This window comes from Falco biarmicus, chromosome 10, assembly GCF_023638135.1.
Source record: "Falco biarmicus isolate bFalBia1 chromosome 10, bFalBia1.pri, whole genome shotgun sequence".
NCBI lineage: Eukaryota > Metazoa > Chordata > Aves > Falconiformes > Falconidae > Falco > Falco biarmicus.
Window position 1 is genome coordinate 28,952,718 of NC_079297.1, and position 25,585 is coordinate 28,978,302.

At 36.4% G+C, this 25,585-nt stretch overlaps 1 protein-coding gene across 15 annotated transcripts in view; it reads left to right on the forward strand.

The window, feature by feature from the left end:
• The window catches only part of IRAG1 (inositol 1,4,5-triphosphate receptor associated 1), a 79,699-nt gene that overhangs the window by 25,101 nt on the left and 29,013 nt on the right, over nt 1-25,585 (forward strand). For 7 of the 15 annotated variants that reach the window (XM_056354662.1, XM_056354668.1, XM_056354659.1 and 4 more), the window contains 4 exons: nt 9,875-9,971; nt 14,548-14,678; nt 21,112-21,212; nt 23,989-24,059. In XM_056354662.1, the coding sequence (XP_056210637.1) occupies nt 14,625-14,678; nt 21,112-21,212; nt 23,989-24,059 (226 nt within the window). In that variant the 5' untranslated portion in view covers nt 9,875-9,971; nt 14,548-14,624. Of the gene's footprint in view, nt 1-9,874; nt 9,972-13,739; nt 13,790-14,508; nt 14,679-21,111; nt 21,213-23,988; nt 24,060-25,585 lie in introns of all 15 variants that reach the window. The other 8 variants (XM_056354665.1, XM_056354673.1, XM_056354672.1 and 5 more) reach the window with 8 other exon arrangements.

Genomic DNA, 25,585 nt, shown 5'->3' on the forward strand with positions numbered 1-25,585 from the left:
ATGAGTAACTGTGCTCTTTTTGCCCCCTCCTCACTGTCTTCATTTTCAATTTGGGTTTTGAGGCCAAAGTCGTAAACCCTAGTATACAAAAAGAAACCCCAAAGACTATAATTCTCGCTCCCTGCAGAAGTAATTCTCTGGTTTAAGCTCACCTCTTTTCTAGGCCTCCCTATGTGCAACACTGATAAAACCATAATAAACGAGTATGGGTTTTTTTAGATGTTGATGAGATGAGATTGTGCAGAAAGCTGGTACACTGGTTTTTGGACCAACTCCTGGATATAATCAGTGATGGAATGGTGTTGGCTAAATAATTTTATCAGGAAAAGATTTTGACAAATTGGACATGAGGAACGTTTTGCTACATTTGGCTTGTGCTATTTCCAGAAGAGCAGAGTTGTTTGCCTCAAAGCTTTGTTCTGAGCTCTCTAATTACCCAGAAAAATGTGGCTTTTTGGTACAGTGCATGCCAGTCAATCCATAGAAATTGGACAGCAAGTAAGTACACGCAGCTGCTTGCTTGTACCACTCACCCCCTCCACAGTGGGATGGGGAGAAGAATCAGAGAAAAAGCAAAACCTGTGGGCTGAGATAAGAACAGTTTAATAATTGAAATAATGATAATAATAGTAACAACAATAATAATAATAGTAACGAAGAGGAGAGGGAGAGAGAGGAATAAAACCCAAGGGAAAAACCTCCAACTCCTGCACAGTACAGTTGCTTACCACCTGCTGATTTATGCCCAGCTAGTCACTGAGCAGTGATTGGTGGCCTCTGGACAACTTCCCCCAGTTTATACCCTAAATATGATGTGTGGAAAATCCCTCTGGCTGGTTTAGGTCAGCTGTCCTGGCTCTGCTCCCTCCCAGCTTCTTGTGCACCTGCTCACTGGCAGAGCATGAGAAACTGATAAGTCCTTGACTTAGGATAAGCACTACTTAGCAACAACTAAAACAGCAGGGTGTTATCAACATTATTTTCATACTAAATCCAAAACACAGCACTGTACCAGCTACTAAGAAGAAAATTAATTGTATCCCAGCCAAAACAAAGACACTTGTTCTTGTGTATATGTATAAAAAATAAAGCTTTGATCTTTATTGTAACTTTCCTAGTTCTGGGGTTTGGAGATCAATCATTGAAAACTGCAAAAATAAGTTTAGCAAACAGTCTGTTCTTAAAGGTAGAGTTTTGTATTTGATAGCTTTCTAAAGAAAATGAAAAGTTACTGGTTTTCTTACCATGCTTTCTAGTAGATGCAAGCCAATGAGGATAGTTTCCAAATTAGAGTGAAAATTTTAAAGCTCCTGAACCTAGAACTCTAGCCAGTAACCAAAATGGGCCTCATTTTTTTCCATATGAATAGCTGTAAATCCTGCTGAGAAGGAATTAAAATTAAGAGGATATATATTTCATTCACTTAAATATGGTTTTAGGAGCTTAGCTTTGATGTTGACTACACTGAAGTCAGCATTTTCAAATGTGCAATGTTCAGTATACATCTGTGTTTCTTCAAAGTGAGGACTTCTTTGCATCCGCAGTGTTAATATCCTGAAGGTCAAGTAGCATAGAATCATTGGCGGGAGCTATTGGAGTGGATGGTCTAAAAGAGCTCTTTACCTGCAAAATGAAATGTTGAATTGTCGGATTTTTGCATTACCATGTTTTGCCAGTCCTGGGATTCTATAGGTAGTGAGTTTGATAGATATAGTGGAGGGTTTTTTTTATTTTTTTTTGTACTACCAATAATCTCTGGTCCCTCGTTTTGGATTCCGATGAAGCCAAAGGGCAGAGCTTTGAGAACACAGGAAATAAGAATTAGATTTGCTTTTCTCACAGACAACTGTTTGCTTTCATTTTCTGACCATCTTTTCTGCAAGTCGGCAAACCTCTTCTTTCTGAAGTGATAAGGCAGTATGCTTTCTCCCCTTTACCCCCATTAAAATAAAGAGCTCAGGTTTATTTTTCCTGAAGCTACGTCATCTGCATGTCAAATAAGGATAAAACGAGAGCAAATTATTTCTTCTCTGATTTTGGCTGTGGGTGCTAGACTGCAGACGCTGGGAAGTCTACTTCTGGTAGACTTTGTTTCTTGCCACATGTAGCTGAGTGTTGCATCTAAGAGCAGGAGACAATCATGACACTTAACTCAAGTTGAGATCCAGCTGGAGGTTGCTTGAGAGAGGCTTGCAAGTACTACCTGAGATTGTTGTCCTCCTGGGATACTGAATTTTTTGAAACTAGGGACAGTAGGCAGAACCTTACTTTTAAGTAATCAGTTGAAGTATCATTGTAGGTAAGTAATTAATTGTAATGGTAATGTGATGTACCACTCCATTAAAAGTTCCAGTCAGAACTCAGCTGCCCTCAATCTTTTTATTCCAAGGACTTGTTTACATTGGGAGTTTGGAACATGCACTGATTCAGACTGGAAACCTGAGCAAAGTATGAAAATCCATAATGTAGGCTGCTTGCGAAATGGTTCATGTCACAAAGCTTACCAAATATGACTGAGGTTTAGATCAGTGCTGTGGCTGCATTATGAGATACCTTTCTAAAGAATGCAAATTACCATTTTATTGTGTAAGATAGAACAGCTGTGTCACGAGCATGCCTTTCTGCATGACATGTTGAGTTTGGAATATTTGTTTTACCTCAGTCTTAATTACTACATTGTCCTGTCTGATAGAATAGCTATGCAGCCCTCAAATTGTTAAATCAAATACTCTTTGTTGATTTCAACTTGAAATTTATGACTGTCTCAATTAGCACAGTTAGCAGAAGAGGAAGCACAACTCTGAGAAATCTATTGCTGTCTCAGCTACTATATGTACCTCACTGAAGAGTCATCCAATCCATTGCTAACTTGGCCTGTAAAATGCACATGGAATTTCTTTGCTAAATTCAGCAGTAACAGGATGGTCTTTCTGTCTCTAGATACGGTGGGTCTTTGTTTTCAGATCCTAGTACAAAAAAAAGTTTCCTCCAAACTACTGGGAAGCTGACTTCATATAGTGCATTAAGTTGAACTGTCTAGTAAATACACTCTCTCTTCCCATCACACCTTTTAAAAATTAAATTACAAACAAATCGGTTAGGGAGTGCTTTCTGTAAGAACTTCATAATGTGAAAATAATACTGTGTGACTACATCTGAAAGGTACTCTTCAGCATATTTTTAATACGGTCCCAGAAGCATACTTTCAATAGCAAGGAATAGCGCAGCCCACAGAAAACAGCAGATGATTCAGCAATATGGGCAAAAGATCTCCTGCAAAGTATGTTTGCAAAATTTTGCATTTCTTTAATAGATCTTTTGAGCAAGCACAGGGCTTTTGGCCCTGATTCTGCATTGACATCACAGCTGAATGAGACTGAGAACTTTCCCCTCTTTGGATCTTTGGCTAATACTGAAATGAAGGTAATCCTTTGTATTATTAATCTATTATTATTATTACCTGTTTCTGGAGTTAGATATTTTTAAGGGAAATTCTTGTAGCTGCTAGCTTTCAAATTGTTTCTGTTTCCAGCAAAAGAACCTAAAGGATGGCATTACAAAACTTTACTGCTTGTTCCCCTTTCTGTGTTATATGCTAGCAGGAGGGAAGAGGTTATATGTTATTTTTTGCTTCTTCACAGAGAGCTAGGCCCACAGAATCAATGTGTAATCTAGGGATGAAATTGGACTGTTTCTAGCAAAAGCAACAATTCTTTTAATCTAATACACAGCATCCTTGTACCCAAGTCGGGACATTGTGGTCTAGGTAAGTGAACTACCAGATCAGTGGAAAAAGCAGCTGAATAATTAGTGTGAAATAATGTAGTTAGTTCATACAAATGGCATTGCATGTCACCTGGCACTACACGTGAAAGTTCCTTGGGGGTCTATCCATTTATTAGATGTGAAGAATGAGTAGGAATACATTCTCATCAGATACGGCTTACCACATCTGGCTTTGGGGCCCCAGAATGTTGATAAACTTGAATAAATCCAGGGAGAGTCACTACAATAGTCAGGAGGCACACAGCCCATGAGGCTGATGGAACGGATTGGTACTGCTTAGTCTGGAGAAGAAATTAGTTGCAGTCTTGCAATACTTAAGATGTTACTAAAAAGATGGACTTGGGCACTTTACAGAGTTGCATAGCAGGAAAATGAGAGACAGTGGTAATAAAAGTACAACAAGTGATGTTCTGACTGAATGTAAAGGCGGGGGCAGGGGGCAGGGAAGAGGGGGGAAATTTCTGTGGGCATAATTAAACACTAGATCAGATCTACCAGGAGTTCTGCAATTTCTGTCCTTGGAAGCTTTCAAGTTTCAACGGGACAAAGTCCAAGCGACTTAGTCTAGTTGTTTCAGTGCTGACCCTACTTGAAGGAGGAGGTTGGTCCAAATGACCTTCCAACCTGAGGGATTCCTTGATTCTGGGAATTGATCTTCCAGTCTGACCATCATACAGTAACATATAAGTTAACTGTAGACAAACGAAAAGTCAGCAGTCAAAATCCACACAATGGCTGATTATTTGCATAAATTGATACTATAGTTATTCCTTTCCTTGTGTACAGCAATATTAAAAAAACTCAGTGGAAGTGGATTCATAATTTTTTTCTCATAAAAAGAAGTGAGATACAATCATGCTTTTTTGGTTGTGTTTATCTTTGTAATGCAAACAAAAACATGGACATGTGTCACGTTTGTAATCTGATTTTGTCCAGGAAGCCTAAAATGAGAATAAAATACTTGTTTTGCTGCTTTGCCATTTATCTAGGCAAGATGGAGAGCTGAGTATAATCTCCTGCTTGAAAGAATACAGCTGCATTTTAGGATCCCTAAGAAAGCCATTTATTGTTGGTTTGTTCAACAGAGTGTACCCTCTGGGATTGCTGTTTGTAATTGGGAAAGAAAGAATTTTGTTTAATTTCTTCATCTGGAAAATTTTTTGCTTGAATAGCAACAAGGCTCCTGGGTCACTAAGCAATAGTGTTCTGCCCTAATTGCCTTCAACTGATTTATGTTTTTAAGTTAGGCCTTTGGTAGTTGTTTTTTTCCAAATTATGTAAAGTTGATATCTAGCTGTCGTGGAAAACAAGAGTTTATAGAATGTTTATATGTAAAAATTGCATTTGAAAATATTACTTCATGTAACAGCCTACGGTTTTTCTTAAACAAGAATGAATCTGCACCAAAGGACACAAATTCTTTTTTTTCTCCCTGATCTTTTGTCTCCCTTCCACACAAGCAAGTTTGTTCTCTTTCTGTATTAACTAAGAATATAGTCAAGTGGCAATTTGAGAAAATATAGTCTCAAGCTCCCAACTCTGCCTACATCATAGACAAAAATAAATGTGTAACTAGAATGTGATGTATATATAATACATGCTGTCCAGACAGTAGAATCATATCCAGGTTTCTCCAAATCTGTGAGAAGAAAAAGAAGCCCAAATGTCTGTGTTACTGAGTACATGATGCTCATTTAGGCAAAAGCACGTTTGATGGTAATATTATCTCCTGGTGTTCTTACTACTCTTACCAGCAATTTCTGTTGGGCAATTTATGGTCCTGCATCAGACTGGTCTTTCAGGACTATGGAACAAAGATTGACGCTGCCTCCTAAACAAATTTGCATGTTTTTTGTTGGGTTTTTGGTTGTTTTTTTTTTTAATGGTAAGCTATTTAGGAGGAGAAAGAGAGTGATTTTTCAATGGTTTTGGATTTTCTCCTATTTTAAGGTCACTGCTTTTATTTTGTAAGACAATGGGTTTTTCTCCAGATACTTCCTAGCACTGGATTCCTTTTGAACTAGTCTCCTGAATGACACTTAATGTACTCTTCTCCCACTCTTATCTTCACACTTTCTAATATGCTGTTCCTTATGCTTAGAAATCCTTATTTTCCATGCCAAATATCCACCCACTCCATATTCGCATTCTTCCTTTAAACTGCATTTCCTTAAAGTCTATCAAAAATAATCTGCAAGTTAAGAAACATACCATCTCGGCCTTAAGATCTGACAGTCTTCTGATCATCAGAGTTGCTACTGCAGGCTGAATTCTTTAACTTGTGCATAATACTGAATAAATCAGGGCCTGATTTTCCTTGGTATTGCATTTACTATCTTTTTCACCAAATACAGATATGTATCTATATATCTAAATATATATATATTTTTTTTTTTTTAAAGTATCCCAAAGTTCAGCCCAGCTGGTTTCCTTGAGGCCATCTGGCTGATCTCTACTGCTTGCTATCTTGTTCTTGTGATTCTAGCTGAAAGGCTACTAATGGAAAAAAAAATTAGGTCAGTAAGAAGTAGAATGAGGTAAAATTTTTGCTTGCAAGTTAACAAAACTTAAGGAAACCACTATCTATGAATTGTAGGGTGGCGGGTGGGAGAGTTAGTGGTTTGTTGATTGTGGGTTTTTTTCATAAAACAAGGGAAAGAACTGTTCAAATGATAAAAGCAAGTTTGTTTAGGGATGATTAGTTGAATTTTAAAATGCAGGAGGCATATCTGAAAACTTCTGGATAATAAGGTGTGTTAGGCAGTTACGACTACTTCATGACCTAGTCTGGCATCTAGCATGCTTGTGGACTTTGTTCTTTGTGTAGCAAAGGTTTGTTATGTGGCTTTGGATGACAATTTCCTGCAATGTAAAGGATCTGCCATAATTAAAATTTTAAACCTGTAACTGGTTCAGTGTTGGAGAGCTTTCTGTAAGGATTTGAGCATAAACCATTAGTAAGCTCAGTGAAACATAAAGGTGGTTTTCACTATTATGTTTGGAAAAATTGAACGCCTGGCTTCATATTCACTTCAGTTTCTTCTACTTCCTGAAGAAGCTTCCTTGCTTTCAGCCAAGAAATATGCACAAGTACTTGGAGAGCAATAAAGGAACAAAACAGACCATGTAGACAGCCAAAAAAAAAAAAAGGGGGGGGGGGGGGCGGGGGGAAGGAAGAAAAGGAGAGAGATACATCCATTGTTTTCAGGAAGGAAGAAAGGAGAAAAGGAGAGAGATACATGCATTGTTTTCTCTTTTGCCACAGAGTCCTTGGCCATATTAGTTTCTGTTCTGGAGAGAATGTCTTAAAAGTGACCCTGGAAACAGCTGCCCGTTAAATTAACATAACTGCCGTTCATTCTGGATGCAAGCCATTGAATGAGGGGGTGCAAACAAATGGGTAAAAGCTTTCAGATCTGGAATCCCTGAGGAAGTGCCACCTCCCTTTGTTTTGCCTGCCACAGCTGTCCCGTGGTCTCCAGCTCGGGCTGTGAGGACTGCCAGGTTCTTACAATGGCATGGCTGGGGAGAAGTCTCTGCTCTAAGAATCACACAGATCTGTACTTTCCATACAAGAACTTGGTCTGGTATCTTGGGCACATACCTATTCAGATAAAATTATGTTATTGGAGTTTAGTTTTAGGCAGATTCATCCAAAGAAAACCCCAGAATGAATAAAACCTGCAAATGAACCAGAACATATTTTTTGTGAACTTGTAAACAATTCTTAAAACCTTTTGTTTTCATGAGGAGGTAATGCTACTTATACCCTCACTTCCTCAAATTCTTTTTAGTGCTAAATAAAAACAAAAAATGAAAACAAAGGCTTTGCATCCAAAACAGAGTAATTTATAATAGTTTCATTCATACAATATTAACTCCTAAGTGCCCCTAAAAACGTGGAATGAGTAATCTTTCAGGCTGTCTAAAATACACTTACCTTGAAAGAAAAACCCGTTTTTTTAATTATTATTATCTTAATCTGGGTCCAGTTGTCTAAAAAGTTAGTGAAACGTTCTTCAGTTGCTTGCTGATTGTCTGTGGCATAAAATTCAGTCTAGAATTCTTGCAAAAAAAAAAAAAGATTGTAAGCCGCTCCTGAGATGGCTTTGCTGCAGGAGAAGTAAACCTAAACAATGACTGCTAATAAAACAAAAATTGCAACAATTGCTAAAACAAATGAAGGTGGCTGATAGAATTTCACAGCAAAAAATGGTATTTTCAGATACAGTTGCAATCTTTTAGTGAGTCTTGAATTTCCATTGAACTATATTAAAATAATTGTCTGTGAGAGAAATAGAGTCCAACTGATTTTTCGCTCAATGTATCGGGGAAAAGCCTAAAGCTGGGACCAGAATGGACCCTATTGGAGTTAAGACATAACTCCTAGAAAACATTATCCATTAAACTGTGTGGGACTTATTTATCAGATTTCTTTAAATTCTGATGTAAAATTTTAGATACATAACAAAACCAAATTCCTTGTTTTAGGAGTTAGTCTTGTTGGTAATGGACCAGCATCACCTCTCAGCCCCAAACTTTGTTTTTCAGTCTCAGCAGTGTTGTAACTAGCCATTTCTAGAGATAGTCTCCTGAGTGCTCCCAGTCAGATCAGGTTGAACATGCATCAAAACAATATTTTACTTTCTGCCTTATCTAACATTTCCTTTCTCTCATCCAAGCTGATTACTGAAACCCATCAATTTTGATGTGTTCCTGAGCTATGAGGAAAACAGAAAGCAGAAAAGGAGATTCTTTCCTGTTGTGCTGCTCTGTAAAGCAAATCCTATATGGGTAGCTTGTAGTCCTGAGGAAGACTACCCACTGAGTTTGAGAGACTGAAGCTTTTTAGAACCTGAGGGACATTTGCTGTATTCTTCTTAAGCTTTTGTTAGTTTCTTCCTTTAAAATGTTTTTGTGACAGAATTATTCACATTTTTCGCTTGTCTTTGAGGTTGCAGCCTGGAAGTGTTCTGACTGTCAAGAAGTACTAAGTTGCTCAGGAATTAATCTCAATAATTCTCAGAATGAGAACAGATGCTTTGAATTCATTTAGTAGTTGCATATGCTTTGCATGCCCCAGTAGTATTGTTCGGTATCTCATAAACAGAAATGCCACTTTGTCTTCCAGATTTTACCTAGTTGTTAACGTCCATATGGTTGTATGGATGTTAATGTGAGTAGAACTTGGATCATTACAGTTACTACAGAGATGCCTTGTGTTAGTCCTGGGACTATGACTATGTGTTTTGGTGAACTGACTGACACGCTGTCTCAGTATCTTGCAAACTTAGGTATTTAATATGAGAATCCACTCTCCTGTCATGAAAATTAGATGCAGTAGGAAGCAGTCAAATTTTTTCATGTGTTGCAGACAATAAGGAAAGTATCTTCCAGTTTCCACGTAGTATCTCTTGTCACATAGAGTAAGAATGTAAATGATTCAGCTTTCTGGGGTTTTTTTTATCCTTTTCCAGTGAATGTGTCTATTAGACAAAAATCTTGAGGTCCTAGTGCAAAACATTAAAGGCTTTCTATTAAGATATTCTGGATCTGGTTTTATAGGTTTTGTTTGGTTTGTTTTGTTATGGTGGTGTTTTAAAAAAAAAATTTGAGATAGCTAATGTATGCTGACTAGCTTTGTTTGAGTATCTTAAATACTATAACCATGCTTTGTGTTTCAAAACTTACCCTGTGGTACAAACATAAGAAAAACACCGTTTTGCTCACGCTTGGTTTGAATGAAGTAAGTTTAGTGGTTTTTAAGGACTTCAAACTGCAAAACCTAATTCAAAATGCTACATGACTTCCATATGCTTTTACAGCTATACAAAAGGAATGCAGAAAGATACCTTTCTAAGATGGTAATGTTTTACAACCACTTTGCAGGACAGCAAAGAAAAGAGCTACAAAATGCAGCTCAGAACTGTGCTGTTCAGCAGTGTTCATGGGTATGCAGCTCCCACTGTTGACAAATAAGAGTTGCTTGACTTGACCACAGGCAATATGAGGTCAAGAAATATTAATAAAATGCTTTCTTAATTGTTTATTTCTGCTTTTTTAATATATCCTTGTTGTGACATGACAGAGCATTTGAGGTCAACTGCCAAGCTATCAGTGGAGATGGAGTAAAGCACCTTTATTTAAGCCTTCGCTAAGTGGTGTTCAGCTGTGACTCAGAAAGGGTAAGTTAACTGATCGTACTTAGCTTTCTCTGCTATGGTAAAATGAGTTGCAGAAAGAACACGCTGAAAGCCAAGGGCCTCTGAATACTTTTCCCTTTTATGGAATAGAGCTCCCAGTTCACCATTTCCTGGGGATTGTACTCTAAGCCTGCACAGTGGTAAAAGAAAGTTCTCTGCATTCACAGATCTATATCTGACTACAAATTTGAGCTCAGGGGATCATTTTTTTCCTAACTATTTTAAGCTCTAAGTTTACAATAACAGACCAAAACATTAAAAATCACTCCATCCTCTCTCCTTTCGTTCTCCTTCTTCCTTTTTTTCTTTATGCTTTCTCAGTTTAGTGTGGGAATAAGCAGAATTTGGTGAATAGGATAGGTAATTATTTTTTTAAAATTAATTTTGTAGGTGCAAAAGGCTCATGCAGACTAAGATTGTAGACCTTTGCACACATCCACTCTTCTTGTGACGTATGAGTTAATTTCTACAAGTATTTAATTTTAAAAGGTAATTTTGAAGCTCTTGCGATTTCTAGACTGGACTTTTGGGAGGGATCATTTACTCTGATAAAACACAACAATCATCTCACTACATCCTTTGACAGGATAAAGGTAGGCCAGACAGAGTTTGATCAGTGCCTAACAAAAGATATGACAGAATCTTGAAGTTGTCTTAGAGACTAGGATGCTAACGTGTGCTTATGCACCTTGACTAGTTTTAAAGTGCAGATATGTTTTTAATCTATCTTTTCAGTATCTTTAGGGACAATAACTACAGTTGTTTCAGTTGATGTGTCACTGTGTTGTGTGTATTATTAACATATCATTTCCTCCTTTGACTGAAATGTGTTTATGCTTGTGGAAACAAGATAAAACTGGCAAAGCTAATGGCAACATGATTCCAAAGGCTGTTCACATGGCAGATGAGCCAGGCTTAGAATCAGGATAGTCATGCTTTCTGCACTTTGGCTCAGAGTTCTGGTAAGGCTGTAAGCTGTTCTTGTAGATAGAGGTGCGAATTTCTATCGGTTCCATGGCTGTACTCCTCCCTAATGCTCTACTGAAGAAGAAAAAATGTACCTGCTAGAGCAATAAATTTTCCAAGGGCGTTTCTCTTTTTTCTTCCTACATTTGTGAGATGCAAATAAGCTTCTCTAATTCTTGTTAAGAGTTTTCTCATGAAGCCCCCTTTTTCTGAATGTTTTGACTCTCACTGACACTTACTGGGGCTGTTTCTCATTTCCCAATCAAATAGGCATAAGGTCACTTCAGCAGTGATAGTAAGAAGAACATTTATTCAGTAGCATCTTTGGTTCCATCATTTCTAAACTTTCACATTTCCTAGTAGTATCAGAATGTACTAATTGATCAGAAAATGGCAGAACTTCTTGCACAGCATGCAGCAAGAAGGTGATTATATCCATTTCCATTTACAAGATGTGATGTTTGTGCTGATTCAGCATCATAAAATCTGTAAAGGATCTGGACTACTGATTTTAAGAACACTGCACAGGTTGAAAATAAGCCTTTAAATTGAAAAAGGAATAATTTAGTAGCTCTAAGTCATGTAGCTTATGAATGTCCTTATATGTTTTGTTACAATACCAATAAGCAGTAACCCTTACTTCGGCACCTTAGAGGTGTGGACAAGGTGTGCAAAGACTGCATTTGTTTTAAGAAGCCTCAAAGTATAAATAGTTATATACAGGCTTTTGCTGCTCCAATACAGTCCTCGGCACTGGGGTTTTCTGGAGGGCTATTAGGAAAAAATGGAAAGTCTGAAGAGGAAATTCTCCTACTAATCAGAACCGCAAAGGCTTGGAGCTTTGTCCTGTTTGCGAGATAGCTCTGTAGGGAAGTCAGAGTAAAGTTCTGATTGTGTCAGAGACGAACTCAACTCAGTCCACTCCAAATCTGGGTGTTGTTAAGGTGGTGTAAATTCATCCTTTACCCTCCATTCTCCCTTGGCTGTACTTTCTGTGCTGCATCTCTAAGACAGCAGATCTTGGGATTTGTCCCTTTCTATTCTTAGACAAGCCTGCTGATTATTTTTTTTCTTTTAAAACTTCTTGGTTTTTAAATCTGAAAAATTAACTGAAACTTGATGTGCTTAATAGCTCTTTCTTATTTCAGTCTCACTTGCAATACTTTTAAAAGTTGAGTATGTACTAGGAACTCAGCTAAGACTGGCAATAAACCAATTTGATGCAGTAGCTTACACAACTCCACGCAGGACTGCAAATGGACTGTGGCCATGACTTCAAACATTTGTGATTTTTCAGACCCAGCATTCTGTTGAGTTGAGCCTATCAGAACCATTATAAATGCCTAAGCCAAACATCAAGAGGGATTAGATAAACAGCCAAATTTATATATTCTCTTCTTTTGGTTTTGTTTGAATTTGAGTTCTTGCAAACTAGAAATTGCGTAGGATGCCAGAATTTTGTTACAGAGATGAAAAGCAAGTCCATGACACTTTTTTTTAGTTACCTCACTTCTATCTCATTGTCATGTGTTGTTAATAGTTGGTGACTGTTGTTTGATATAAAAATACTTAACTGTTGAAACACACAGATGTTTAATGCTACTGCTATCTGCCTGATCTCTGTGGGTTTATTAAAATATATGTAATCATAGATGTCTGTTTTCTATCATATTAGGGACTTCAAAGATATTTTGCCTTAATAAACATTTTTAAATCTTCTTTTTATTCATAGAAAGCTTCATCTACTCTTATTTGAAGTCAGAGGTGGGTAAAATTGTGACACAAACATGAGCTTCTACTTCTTGCAGTAGAGCTAGAAATTCGCCCGTAACAGGTTCAATATGTCTACGAAAGCTTGAAACATGCTGTTCCTACAGCACGTACTGCTCTAAAAAACATTATGCTCGTCATTCAAAAGAAGTCTTTATCTTGGTCTTTATAATGATGTCATATATGCTGCATCTTCTCACAGTCTTTATTAAAGAGCTTTGATGGAATAACTTTTTTTTTCCTGAACACAGTAATACTTGTGTAGAGATGGCTTTTACAATATATTAGTTCTACATTGAATTTCTTGTGAAGGTGGCCTTGTGTTCCTCTTCTAGTAAAAGAGAAAATTATGTTTCCAATATAATATGAAATAAATCTAATAAAAGCATGGGTCATGGCTGCTTCTGTAGTCCAAAGTTTTCACACGTTCTGTTGGTTTTACAGCACAATTGTTTTCTGTGAAAGCTGAGGTGAATACTTGTCACTACTGAGGCTGCTTCGGTATTTCCTGTGAATAGTTTTGCCTACTTTTATCCTTCTTTTTCTTTTCTTTTTTTTTTTTAAATTGGCGCAAGTATTTTGACAGTTTTAATTCTCAGCCTCAAACCAACATTTTCCTGAATACATTTCTTTGCCTTTTGCTGAAATGGAAGGGAAAACTGTAGAAGGTTAATCTTACAATGCTGCTAAGTGCCTTGAACTTCAAATCATCCATCTCCCCATCTCAACCTCTTTGTTCCATCTATCTAGATTTATGGAAGAGTAAAAGAATTGAGATGAGATGAGTAGTTTAGGTTTAGGAGAAGGTAACGTGTTTCTGAAGGCTGAACCTGTGCTTGTTGGGTATATTTATTTCCTTGGCACACTATTGAAGTTGTAGTATGGTTTGAGTGTATAGCTCCGTTCTGTACACAGCTGTGAATGAACTGTAAAGGGACTATAGTTAACTCTTACTAGTCCAGACAGAAACTGTGTACCAGATTGTCTCTGATAACAATGGTCTGTCATCTTTAGGCATCACCAAGGAGTCGGATGATTTATGAGGACTGTTCCTTAACTATCCAGTAGGTGTCATAGTAAGTCTTGTAATACGCTGTAGCTGCAAGGTTTATACTTAACATTTCTCATCTTTAGACCACTGTACAGGCTTTAATCCTAACAATATCCTTATGAAGGCAGTAGCTCCCTTTGACGCTAATAGCAAGAATTTTCTCCACTTAATAGGCAGTGATTTCCCCTCCCCCCCCCCCTCCCCCGCCCCATTTGGCCATTACTGCTATTTTGCTTCGGAAGTGTCATGCACAGTGTTGTCTTCTGCAGATGTACGCCAAGTCTGCACAATTCACCTAGGCCTTATCCTCGCTCAAAGAAAGAGTGCCACCGTCTGGGTTCCCAGTTTTACTTCTTTCTTTGAGACCTGAGATCATGCTCTGTAGCAAGAGATTTCTTAGCCAGTAAAAGGCATATTATGGATATTCAGGATGCTGCTTCCTTCTTAGAGGATTTTTAAAGAGGGTAGTTTGGTCACAGCCAAAACAGTCATAGTAACAAAAAAACCCCTGTAAAATGGAGGGAAGAGATGGAAATAGCAACAAGGATAGAAGATTGTCCATTTTGAATGTATTTACTAAGTTATATTTGACCTTGAAAGCTTTAGTTAATAAAACACAAGATAACATTTTTAATTTTAAACCTTAATACTGTTTGTTATTGTAAAGTGACCTGAATGTTGGAGCACAGAGTTTTAAATGGATTTGATTTGTGGTTTTGGCATGTAACACAGCCTGCAGATCACGAGGCCTGTCAACGCTTATGCCTTCAGGTTAACTTGAAACAGTCTCAGCAGTGCATGGTCCTGTTAGTCCACATTGCAGTTCCACGTCCTTCACAGTGTCCACCATGCCAATCTTACCTGAAGACAAGGGACAACACAACAATTCTCCTCCAGCCAAAGTAAGCACTCTTAAAAATATGGGGGTTTGACGCTTGTTGGAAACCTGTTTGCATATATTTAGGAGTTTATAAAATGAAATTTAATCATTGCTGTGGATTAGTATGTTTTGATTAACTGATGAAGTGATGAATGATCTTTCAATTGATAGAATTCTTCAAATACTTTATAGACTAAGGAATGAGAACTGAAGTTGCTCAAGCACTTGTTTATCAGTTTGAGCTGGAGGCTTATATATCTGCTTGTTCTGAACCATTTATATCAAAGCTGTGCAAAAATGTCCTTACTGGTGTTATTACAGAGAACTTGAACCTTTGAGAAAAGAACTTAGGCTTGTACTTCACAGTAGTCTTGAAACTTACAGTGTCACCTTTACAGATATAGAAGATTCTGTGCGATTCATGTGTGTGTGAAAGATGGAAAGTTGGTTTGTAGTCTTTCTCAGTGCTTTATTTGCCACAGCAGTAGCTGAACATATACTGGAACTATACAGAGAACAGGTAGGCAGTCCCCAGATATATTCGTCAATTTGCTACTCAATTTGTGGCATCTAAGTGGTTTTATATGTTTTATTTGCAGATAAATTTAAAAAATCAATATGAGATGATACTTGTCCCTTTTGATAAAAAGTAATTTATGTTCTAATAAAGTGGTGGTGGTGGTGGGCTGAATTCTTAGCTTAGCTGAGGTAAAGAACGTAACCTGTGACACAGGTTATCCAGATCATCCTGTTTCATGCAAACTGGTGTAAAGAAAGAGGATTTATTATCTGGCACATCCTCAGTTAAAAAAGTATCACTGTCATTGCATTTGAGGACACTGTATTCTACACTTTAGGTGAAAACATCCGCTACTTTAACACTGTTGGAAAATATTGTCAGCAGTGAGCCCTACACTGATTTGTCATGCATTCCATCTAAATTGCACATTGTGCTGAGTGTTAGTTTCCTGGCTTAAGATAAACACCCCAGATGGATGCAAGTTCATCAGACTATTAGCTGAGAAGATACATTAGGTCAAGAAGATTTTGTTGTTGGTTTGTTGTTTTTTTTTTTTAACTTGCCCATGTGAAGAGTATTTTAGTAAAAAAGGCTTGCTGGGTGAAACATATCCAAAGAGGGGAAAAAATTAAAAGCTACCAGATGTCAGTTAATCTAATCCTGAGCATGCTTGTCAAATGGAAGGAATTAAGAATTCCAACCACCTAATAAAAAAAAAATTGAAAACATAGATAGATGGGCCTTTTAGAGGTAGGTCTTCATTGAACTATGATAATGTGATAGTTCATGAATTGGTTACCTGTGCAAAACACTTAGGTTTAGGTAAATTGTTATTTTTAGGTTTAACCAACACACTGCTCATGAGCCTTCTTAAGTTAAGGATTGCAACTAGCCATTGTTATGAGAATTTGATCTTGTTCATAGCTGTTAGCACTTGGGTCTTGCTTCAGTCCAAGTTGTACAGCATGACTGTAATAAGTAATATAGCTCATCATTGTGAGGTAAGGACTTGCAAGCAAGGAGAGGGCATCAGAAGGAGCTAATAACTGGTGGACTTGTTTTCTGCCGTTGAATAAAACTTTCCAAGTCTGGATTCTCATTTTATCTAAAGTGCTGTCTGGAGTCTTAACAGTTTCTGCATTCTGTTTCAGAAGACACTTGCCCACCATTTCCCTGCTTGCACAAGTGCACACACATTCACGAAACAGTTCTGAGAAAAAGAAAATGAACCTTAGCATCACCTGTAGTTTCTTGTTTACTTCAAATAACTTTTATATGATGGGAAGACCTGGGTTATGTTTCTCAAATTCATTTTGAGAAAACAAGTGTGGTTTTCCATTTCATTATTTCTTACAGCGGCCTGTGTTAACGATTCTGACTAACTCTAAGCAACATTCATCAAAGTATTCATTAGCTCTGTGTTCCTGAGGGAAGTAGATGTGAAATTCCTGTTAACACAGGTGTGGGCAGTTAGCCTAAATCAAAGAACTTCAGCCCCTTGTTTGAAATGTCTGAACTGAGTGTGTAGTTGAACTCTTACTTTGTGTGCTGTCTTCTTACAGTAAGTATCAAAAATTTTAGGAGTGTTTTATACAGAATCATTTCTCCCACTATAAATCATAGAACTTCATAGTCAGATGTCCTTTTTACTTATTTCCATATTTTAATTAGATTTCACGTAGAATAATAGTGTAATATGCTTTCACTGTTACCCTTAAAAACTCATTTCAGGTTTTTAGTATTAAAAGTACAATTTCTGTACATATACTGCATACATGCAGCAAAGAAAATTAGATCCTTACCAGTTACGTTAAGATTTATAGTGGCCTATAAATCTCCCTACACTTTCAGCGTTGGTTGTGAGCTGCCATCTTTCCCTCTCTTTATATCAAAAGTCCCTATTTCTGTTCCCAGCTTTCTCCTCTCTTTGTATCCTAAACACTACTTTACTGGCTTTTCTGACTGCTGAGGAAAAGTCTGTCTTGGATGTTTCTTATACCCTGATTATTCCATCATTCAAGTTCTGCATTTCTTTGGGTTTTATTATTCCAATTTAAATTTGTATTGTACCTTTATCAAATCATTGCATGTGATCTGTTTTGTTCTGAAGGAGGTGTCCCATGTTTACTTTGTTCTCCTGTCTGTTTCAACTATATGCAGTTAGAATTTAATTTCATTACCTTACTTTCAAAGCTCAGCACTTCACTTAAACAGCTAAAATTAAGCTTACTTAAAACCCCATCTCACTCAAAAGACTGCTTTCTGAGATGCATAACTTTTCCGAGGCTTTTCACATAAGTGTCTGTTTCAGACCAGATTTGTTCTGAAATTCAGTTCAGGCTTTTAATTAATTTCTAAGAATACAGCCAGGTGGCAGAGGATTCCCACCCCCAATGCTTTGAAGAATTCAGTTGGTATACAGTAAAGCTTTATCATCTGACTGTCCTGGCAGGGTAGCTCTTTTAGCAGAGTGTTTTGGTTTTTTTTTTTCTTCCCCATTACTGTTCAAATCCATCCAAATTTGGATGTTTTATAAAACTTCTAAAACCACATTTTTTGTATACTTAGTGAGGGCTTGCTAGAGCTTAACAGCCAGAATGCCTGCAGATGCTATCCACCGTGATATCCCTGAGCCTCTGGGATGTGCTGGTATGGACCAAATCACATGTGCCATCCTCCACAGCACAGTGCAAGCCTCCCTGCAAGACTAGATGACACATAATCATACCTGTAGAGCACATGGATCAGTTCCCACCTAAGCCATAGAGGTAGAGTCAGTTTTACCCTACATTTTTCTGGGAAGAGGGTTTGGGGCAAAAAGGAAGCAAAGACTTGGTAGCGGGTAGTCATTGGTGCTAGGGTATGAGGCAGCTGATGGGAATGAGTGAGGAGGAGCAGCCTTAGCTGGAAGCTATCGTGGAGGGGGCAGTAACAGGCAGGCCGTGGGAGGGTGATGGAAAACCGGTATTGTCTTTGTGCAGATGTACAGCTGTGACACAAATTAAGCTTCCTGTTAAAGCTGCTCTTCCAAGATTGCATATAGCAGCCCAAGTACTCTTCAGAGTACAAAGATTTCTTTGATTTGAGCCAGCTGGCCCTGCAAAGAGCTTCATGCTCTAGCTCTTCCTGCCCCACTCCTATACAGTAAGTTTGGACAACAGGAGGCATGAGTTTTCACTGGTATAGAAATTGAACTGCTGGTCATAGCCTTTTTCTTTTCTTTTCTTTTTTTCTTTTTCCTTTTCTTCTTTCCTTTTTTTCTTTTCTGTTATTTTTTCCTTTTTAATGAGCTGGTTTTAAAGTCCTAAAATGGACTTGAGTGACTTTAAGGCTGGTACTACGTCATTCAAAAGCTTTTGCTCTTTGGCAGTCATAAGATTAGTGTAAACAATATACATGTGTACTCAGCTGCTTTGCCCTACAAGCAGAGCAGTCACCTGAATTTTTGTCATTGATTGTTGGACAAAATACATTGTTATTTAGTAACATTTTCAAGAATACTGCTAAAAATTGCTTTCAAATGTCAGTTTGAAAATTTACAATACAACGTCAGTTGTGCACTTTGAATAACATATGCTTTTACATTCTAACATTTCGAATACTACAAGGATATTTTTCTTAAACTTAAATCTTCATATTATTTTCTTGGCATGTTTCCCAGTCTGCTCTCATGCAACTGACAATGTGAACTTGCTGAGAAATGTCATATGAGTATTATGAGTATGGAAGTGTGGAGCTGCATGGAATGTTTTTATTTTATTTTAAAAACCCCATAACTGACAACAGAATCAAGAATCCTACATCACATGTCCAAGCCAAAACATATTTATTGCCTTTGAGAGGAAGAAGGGTTATTCTTTGTATGTTAAGATTATACTATTTTCAAAATGCTTTCAGATCTTTAAATTGATCAGAAAACACATTATTTCAACAAGAATAAGTGCAGCACTGGGAGAGATGTTGAGGGGATACATATTAGCAGTCATGTAACCATTGGCTTTCTGAATGTATGTAATTCCATTTCAATTTATACTCTTGGTTATTTATTTATTGTAATAAAACTTATGACTACACTAATTTCTCCACATGACAGTAGATGACTGAAACAGTTATTCATTAATGGCCTTTGTTTCAAATAATTGAAATTATTTAATTTTCTCTATTCTAAAATGTTGACTTGTTAAACTGTGACCTATTAGGTGCTTCATTCTGTAATTGCCTAAATTAGTGCTTTTATAACAGCTTTTTATTACCTGCCTATTTAATGAATATTACCAAAATAAATGTTGTTCTGAATTCATTACATTTGTGTCAAACTCAAGTAGGCAAACATTCTTAAAAAAGGAGTAAGCAAAATTGACAGCAAATGTTCTATCAGTAAAAGCAAAGTGATGTTTCTAGGAGTCAAATGTAATTGCCTTTTTGTCATGGATAGCAAACATGCTGTTTTTGAAGATTCAGAAGCATTGAGATGATGAGAGGTGGTCAATGCCCAAAACCTGTCAGTGTTTAAGAGGCGTTTGGACAATGCCCTTAATACCATGCTTTAACTTTTGGGCAGCCCTGAACTGGTCAGGCAGCTGGACTAGATGATGGCTGTAGGTCCCTTCCAACTGAAAACAATTCTGTTATCTAATCCAATGCCAACTGAAGTAAAAATTTCTTAGGAACCTTTGGGTTGTAGTTTCAAGAAAAATTTATATGGAAAATGGCTAAATAAAATAAAATACTTGTACATACTAGTGCCTAAAAGAAGCAATTAGGATATGAGAATTTACAAATTATTCTTTAAATTTTACAACTTGATTGATGGCAGTCCCCTGCCACTTTTGGGAAGTTTTCTCTCCAGCTATAAATACTCACACTGCTAAAATATGATCTACTTATCTCATGATTGTACTCTAAAATAAAAATTGCAGATTTTAGCAGGTGCCTACAATTTCTGGTAAACAACAGATTGCTTATGTAGCCTTTCAATATTACCGGGCTTGAATTTCTATTTATTTATTTATTTATTTTAATCTGAATGTAGTACATGGGGTAGAAGTAATCACTTTTTTTACTATATATGAGAGATCCACAGTTCTTTCTTCCAACTTGATGTATCTCCATTTGGGATATCTCACAGGAAACTGATTCCTTCTCTTCAGCTGATTGGCATCACTGTACTAGACGGTGTGGGATTATGTTCTTGGGAAAAGTTCTCATATTTAGTAAGAAGGCAAGCATCCACCAATATTCAGTGCCAGTTTCTTTTGTCACTTAAATATTATATTTTATTAAATTTTGCATTTATGTTCTTTAAAATATTTTTCTAATTAATGGGAGGAAAACTCAAGTAGAAGACTAACAAGATAACTTGTTCTATAAATAAATAAATATAAATATTATAATATAAATGTATATATAATATAAAAAATATAAATAATTGTTTCCTGGTTTTGTGGATAACATGCATACAGTTAATACTGCATTTTTCAAGCTTTCATTGCACACTAGCGCTGTTTGGAGGTTTTGTGTGCCTAATTTAGCCCTGTTATACATAGCTGCTTTTCACTCTTGCATTCAGCTCATTAAGTTCACCAAGTGTTGTACAGGTACTTCAGTCAAGGAATGGTTTGCTGTGTGAAAAATCAGTTTCTCCACCATTTTAAAGCTTTCACATTAGTTCCATGCTTATTGAATTTAGCTTGTGTGCATTAAAAATTTATAAAGAAAACAGATATTGCAAGGCTCCATCAAATTTTTTCAGCAATTTAAGTATAGGTCTCTAAATCACATATGTTTTATCAAATAAGAGCTAATTCTCACTTAGTTCAGTCATTTTCTCTTTTAGCTAAATTGGACAATACACATTATTTTCCACAGAGCATCAGTATTGAGTTTTTTGGATTTCTGTTTAACTACATTTTTATATTTGTCACAAACCATTCAGGATACTACAGTTGAAGGGACAACACGCAGTACACCTTCTATTGTTCTTCCAGAGAATGCTGTTACGCCAGATGTAGAAATTGATAAAAATCTGGTTAACAGGTACTATATAATACATTACCAATCTATGCATAAATTGTACAGTAATTCCAGGAGCTGTGTTTCTAAAATATTGCTTTGAAATGTATATTATATTAAAATATTATTGCTGTATCTCTGTTTGTACTTTCATCATATTGTCTTTGCACTTTGATGATGATTTGTTTTGGAGGGGGGGCAGAGTGCAGGAATATAATTGACACTAAAAGAGCAGACATTCATATAATACTAAGCCTGCCAGCTTGACTTGATATACTTTAAATTTACATTGCACTTGCTTATCTTTCAGAATAGCATAATTATAAAGTAAAAAAAAAAAAAAAAGTAAAATACAATTTTGCATAATTTGGACTAAAACCTGTAACTTTTTGAAGTTCATCCTTTTGCTAGCAAATAAAATAGAGCCTGGTGAGGAAAATATTGCTTAGTCAAATCCTTTTGTAGACATACAGTGGGGGGTGGGGGGTGTGCACACGCTACAGTCTTACACCTACTAAAGGGATGACTAACAGCTGGATTCCTCATGTTCTGTGCATGGCAATGCACAGTACAGTCCTTCTGACTCAGACCCAGTCAATGAGCAACTGAGGCCAAAAAAAGTACAATTGAGCATTTTTATGTTTCCTGAAGTATTCCCTCCCATGGAAATTTTTCAATTCAGTAGCTAAATCCCTAATTCTGGTTTACTGATTATATATGTAAACCAGTAATGCTGACTTTAATCATGTGAATATTTCCACTGAATCACTAAGAACTTTGTAGTGTGATGCAGAATTAGGAAATTAATCCTTGTAAGACTTAAAACAAAAATTACTGGTTTTTAAACATTAAAGTTCTAAGTTCCTCAATGTATGGTCAGCCATCAGTGTTGACTCTGGCAAATGGGTGTATCTTACGTACAAAGCCTGTGTTGTCTGTTCCCTTTTTGAATTAAAGAACTAGCTATATTACCATTTTAGTACAATATTCTTAGTATCATGCTGAAAAATAGACATTGTAGCAATGTTTCATATCTGTTGTAATTGCTTTGTCTATTGAAAGGAAAATGCAGCAGAAAACCATGTTGTTTGCATGATCCTTAAATTAATAAATTGTGTTTTAATGAAGAAGGAAAGTTTTTGGCAAAAGAGGGACTTCCAGTGTATGACAGTTTGTATAATAAGGCTTATTTGTGTGGGCAGAAGATTTTCAAGGAAGGCTTATGAACATAAAAACACTTTGCAGGTTTTACTAATAGCTTCTGCAAATATTTATTTTTTATACCTAGTATTTAATAGTTTTATGAAATGCTGAAAATGCTTGTCTTCTTCTGACAGGTTTAGCATATTACATGTATCTTTCAGAATAAATGTATTTTCTAACCTTGTACATATTATCTTGGTATTAACTTAAAACGCATACTGAGTTATGTAATTTAAGGTGATGCTGGTGAAGCTACTATTATTGTATATTGTTTGTTTCCTTAAAAAAATTGTTGGTAGTCTGGCATTGCTGGCTAACTGCTTCATAAGTTAATATTTTAAGACATTAGAATATCATTATATTATTAGCCAGCATCTTTAAAATTTCTTTCTAAAGCCAGTTAAGATGTGCTAAGTTCTTTTAAATTCCTGAGTTGAAAACATTGGGACTTGAGTTACTGGACTTTTTTTCCTATCTAAAATCCAGATGCAACAAGTGTAAGCTGCTTTTCCAGCTCCCTTCTTTCCCTTCCTTCCTTTGTATCTGTTCAGTTCTCCTCATTGTTTCAGTGAAGCTTCAAAACAAACTTCTGTAGCACCTGGAAACTGTGACAGGATCGCATTCCTGATCTTGTGTAATAAAATAGGTATCAGTTAAAAATTCAAATAGATAATGTTTTTAAGCTGACAGCTGGACAACTTAAAGTCTAGCTTGAATACTATAGTACAGTGAATTTTGAAGCAGATATTTAAGGCTGTTCTGGTGAACAGGGCAGGAATACCACCTTGAGGTGGTAAGCATATGTAAAAGTAAGCTGTTCAATGGAAATAATAGTCCTGTTTGAAGTTGAAAACTTCAATTCAATCTTGAGTTGAATTAAGGTTATTTTCAGTCTTCTGATAAAGGATACTTATTGCCTTGGGATTTTTAATTTATTGACCTGCCATTAGGCTTAAAATATGGGAAAAAACTAATTAGAAACTATTGATCATAAATCTATACTATAATTTGTTTGTATTTTTTAAGTGTACTCTCTAAACTTCAAGATTATTTAAGGGTCAGAATTACAATGCAGCCTTTAAAAGCAGCATTATTTGGTGGATCAGTATTTAATTTTCTGCAGTCATTGGAGACTTTCACCTGGTTTCCAATCTAGAAAGTTGTCGTATTACTATATGAGAGTGTTAATGTGAGAGCCTAAGACATTATTTCAATCATAAAACTTAGTTTAGGAAGCACTAACAATTTACAAAGACTAATTTTTTTTTCAATGTACCATATTTACAGAGTTTTAAGTCATAATAATGAAATAAACAAAATTTAGTTTTTCTGAGAAATTGAAAGTTCACAGTGTATGACATTAGCAGCAAATGTCAGAACTCCTTTGTGAAAGCAATTTTTGTCATTTTCCTTCTTTCTGTAATATTCCTCCATTTTCCAGTTGTTTGGAGATGAGAGGAATTACAATAAAACCTTTTTGGTTTTTTTCTTTTTAATCAAAGACAGGTGGTTTCTTTTTAACATTAAATTTTTGTGAAGTAGAACTTTTTTTGGTGCCACACTCCCATAATTTCTGTTTGTTCATTTTTCTCTCTAGGCCTAGAAGTCCTCATAGGAGACATTCTAACCGTGCCACTAGGAATCCAACAAGTTCATTGACTTCTGTTGGTAAGAAGTGATTATTCATTTAAGCTAGGATGTTTTCTCAGAAGGTATGACATGCAATAAAGACCTAAATAGGGTGTCTGACTATTGACTACAGCTTTTTTCTTCTGTATACTCTCTGTAATACCTGAACAGGCAATACTGCTAGCGTGCTGAATTGTGCCATGAGTTTATGACAAGTGCATTGCATGCAGGCAGATCTAGGGAAATGCATATTGTTAGTTTCATAAAGTTGTTAGATTAGTGTGTTAGCTTAACATTTTTAGAAGGCTGGAGATATACATGCTTAAAATTCTTGTTTTATGGAAAATACTGTTCAGTAATGCTTGTTTTGTTACTTTTGATCAACTGGAGGTTTTTTTAGCAAGGAGCTTGACAGATGAAAGACTGGTGTCTCAAGTTAATTAGTTTGGCTATTATATCAGATTAAACTTTAAATGAAAACAAGCAATCCAGGGGAAGATTTTCTTCATTTCTTCACTTTCTAATGAGTCTGTTTACTATATAATTAGTTCTGTTAGTTTTGTGGTAGGTATCTGTGGAGTAAATTGTTATTCAAGGGGACTAATGGTGTGGATGCAGATTTGTAAGTACTACAGACTGAGATAAATGCTCATGCTATAAGTCAGTGGCAAAGCTCCCATCAGTTCTTAGTCTTGGTATGTTTGCATTTGGATTGTTACTTGTCTCCATTTATGTATTTCCTGTGAGGTAAAAGTTGAGCAGAGTTGATAGAATGTTTATACTAATGCATGTAAAGTTGTTGTTAATACCAGACAGCTCTTCACACAATGCAGTCGCTTACTCACTCATAGTTAGCTCACTGACACAGTCACAATTTTTTTCATAGTTACCTGAGAATAAATGTCTGACTTGTAGTCTGTTGTTGATGCTAGTGTGGGCTGGTGGCCTTGTACAGATTGAGCAGACTTTTGGTGATGTATTTATCGATTCTTGCAGATCCAACAAGCTTACCAGCCTGTAGAGTTTATCAACGCATGAAAAACCTGCATGTGTTACCTTGTCAGCATATATGTTACCGTTCTTCGGCCTGTTGTTTTCAGTTAACTGTTTCTCCATTAAAGCCTAGATGCTTATAGAAGCCATTCATACCAGCTCACGCAGAAAGGGCCTTTCTGACAACAGGCTACATTCTTTGCTAAATCATAGCCTGGAGGACTGTAAAAATTAGTGCTCAAAGTTTAGTGTTTTCAACCAGTTTGGAAGTTGGGCATTAATGGGTTCCTTCTACAACTATTTAAAACTTGTTTAGAAAACAATGTATTAATGTAAATGTCTAAGTGTAAGGCAGTGGCTTTCAGTTTGTGGTCTATGCATTCTCCTGGGTCACATATCTTAACATATCAACATAAGTTGGCATAAGGAGAAGCAGTCTCTAGCAATGCCTTCTTTATTTGCAAGTCTTTTTGGAAAATCCTTGCGGGTCCACCACATGGCAGAGATTGATTTGCTTATTTGAAATAGCTTTATAATTCTCAGGCTTTAGCTATGCTTCTTCTGCCTGTGGC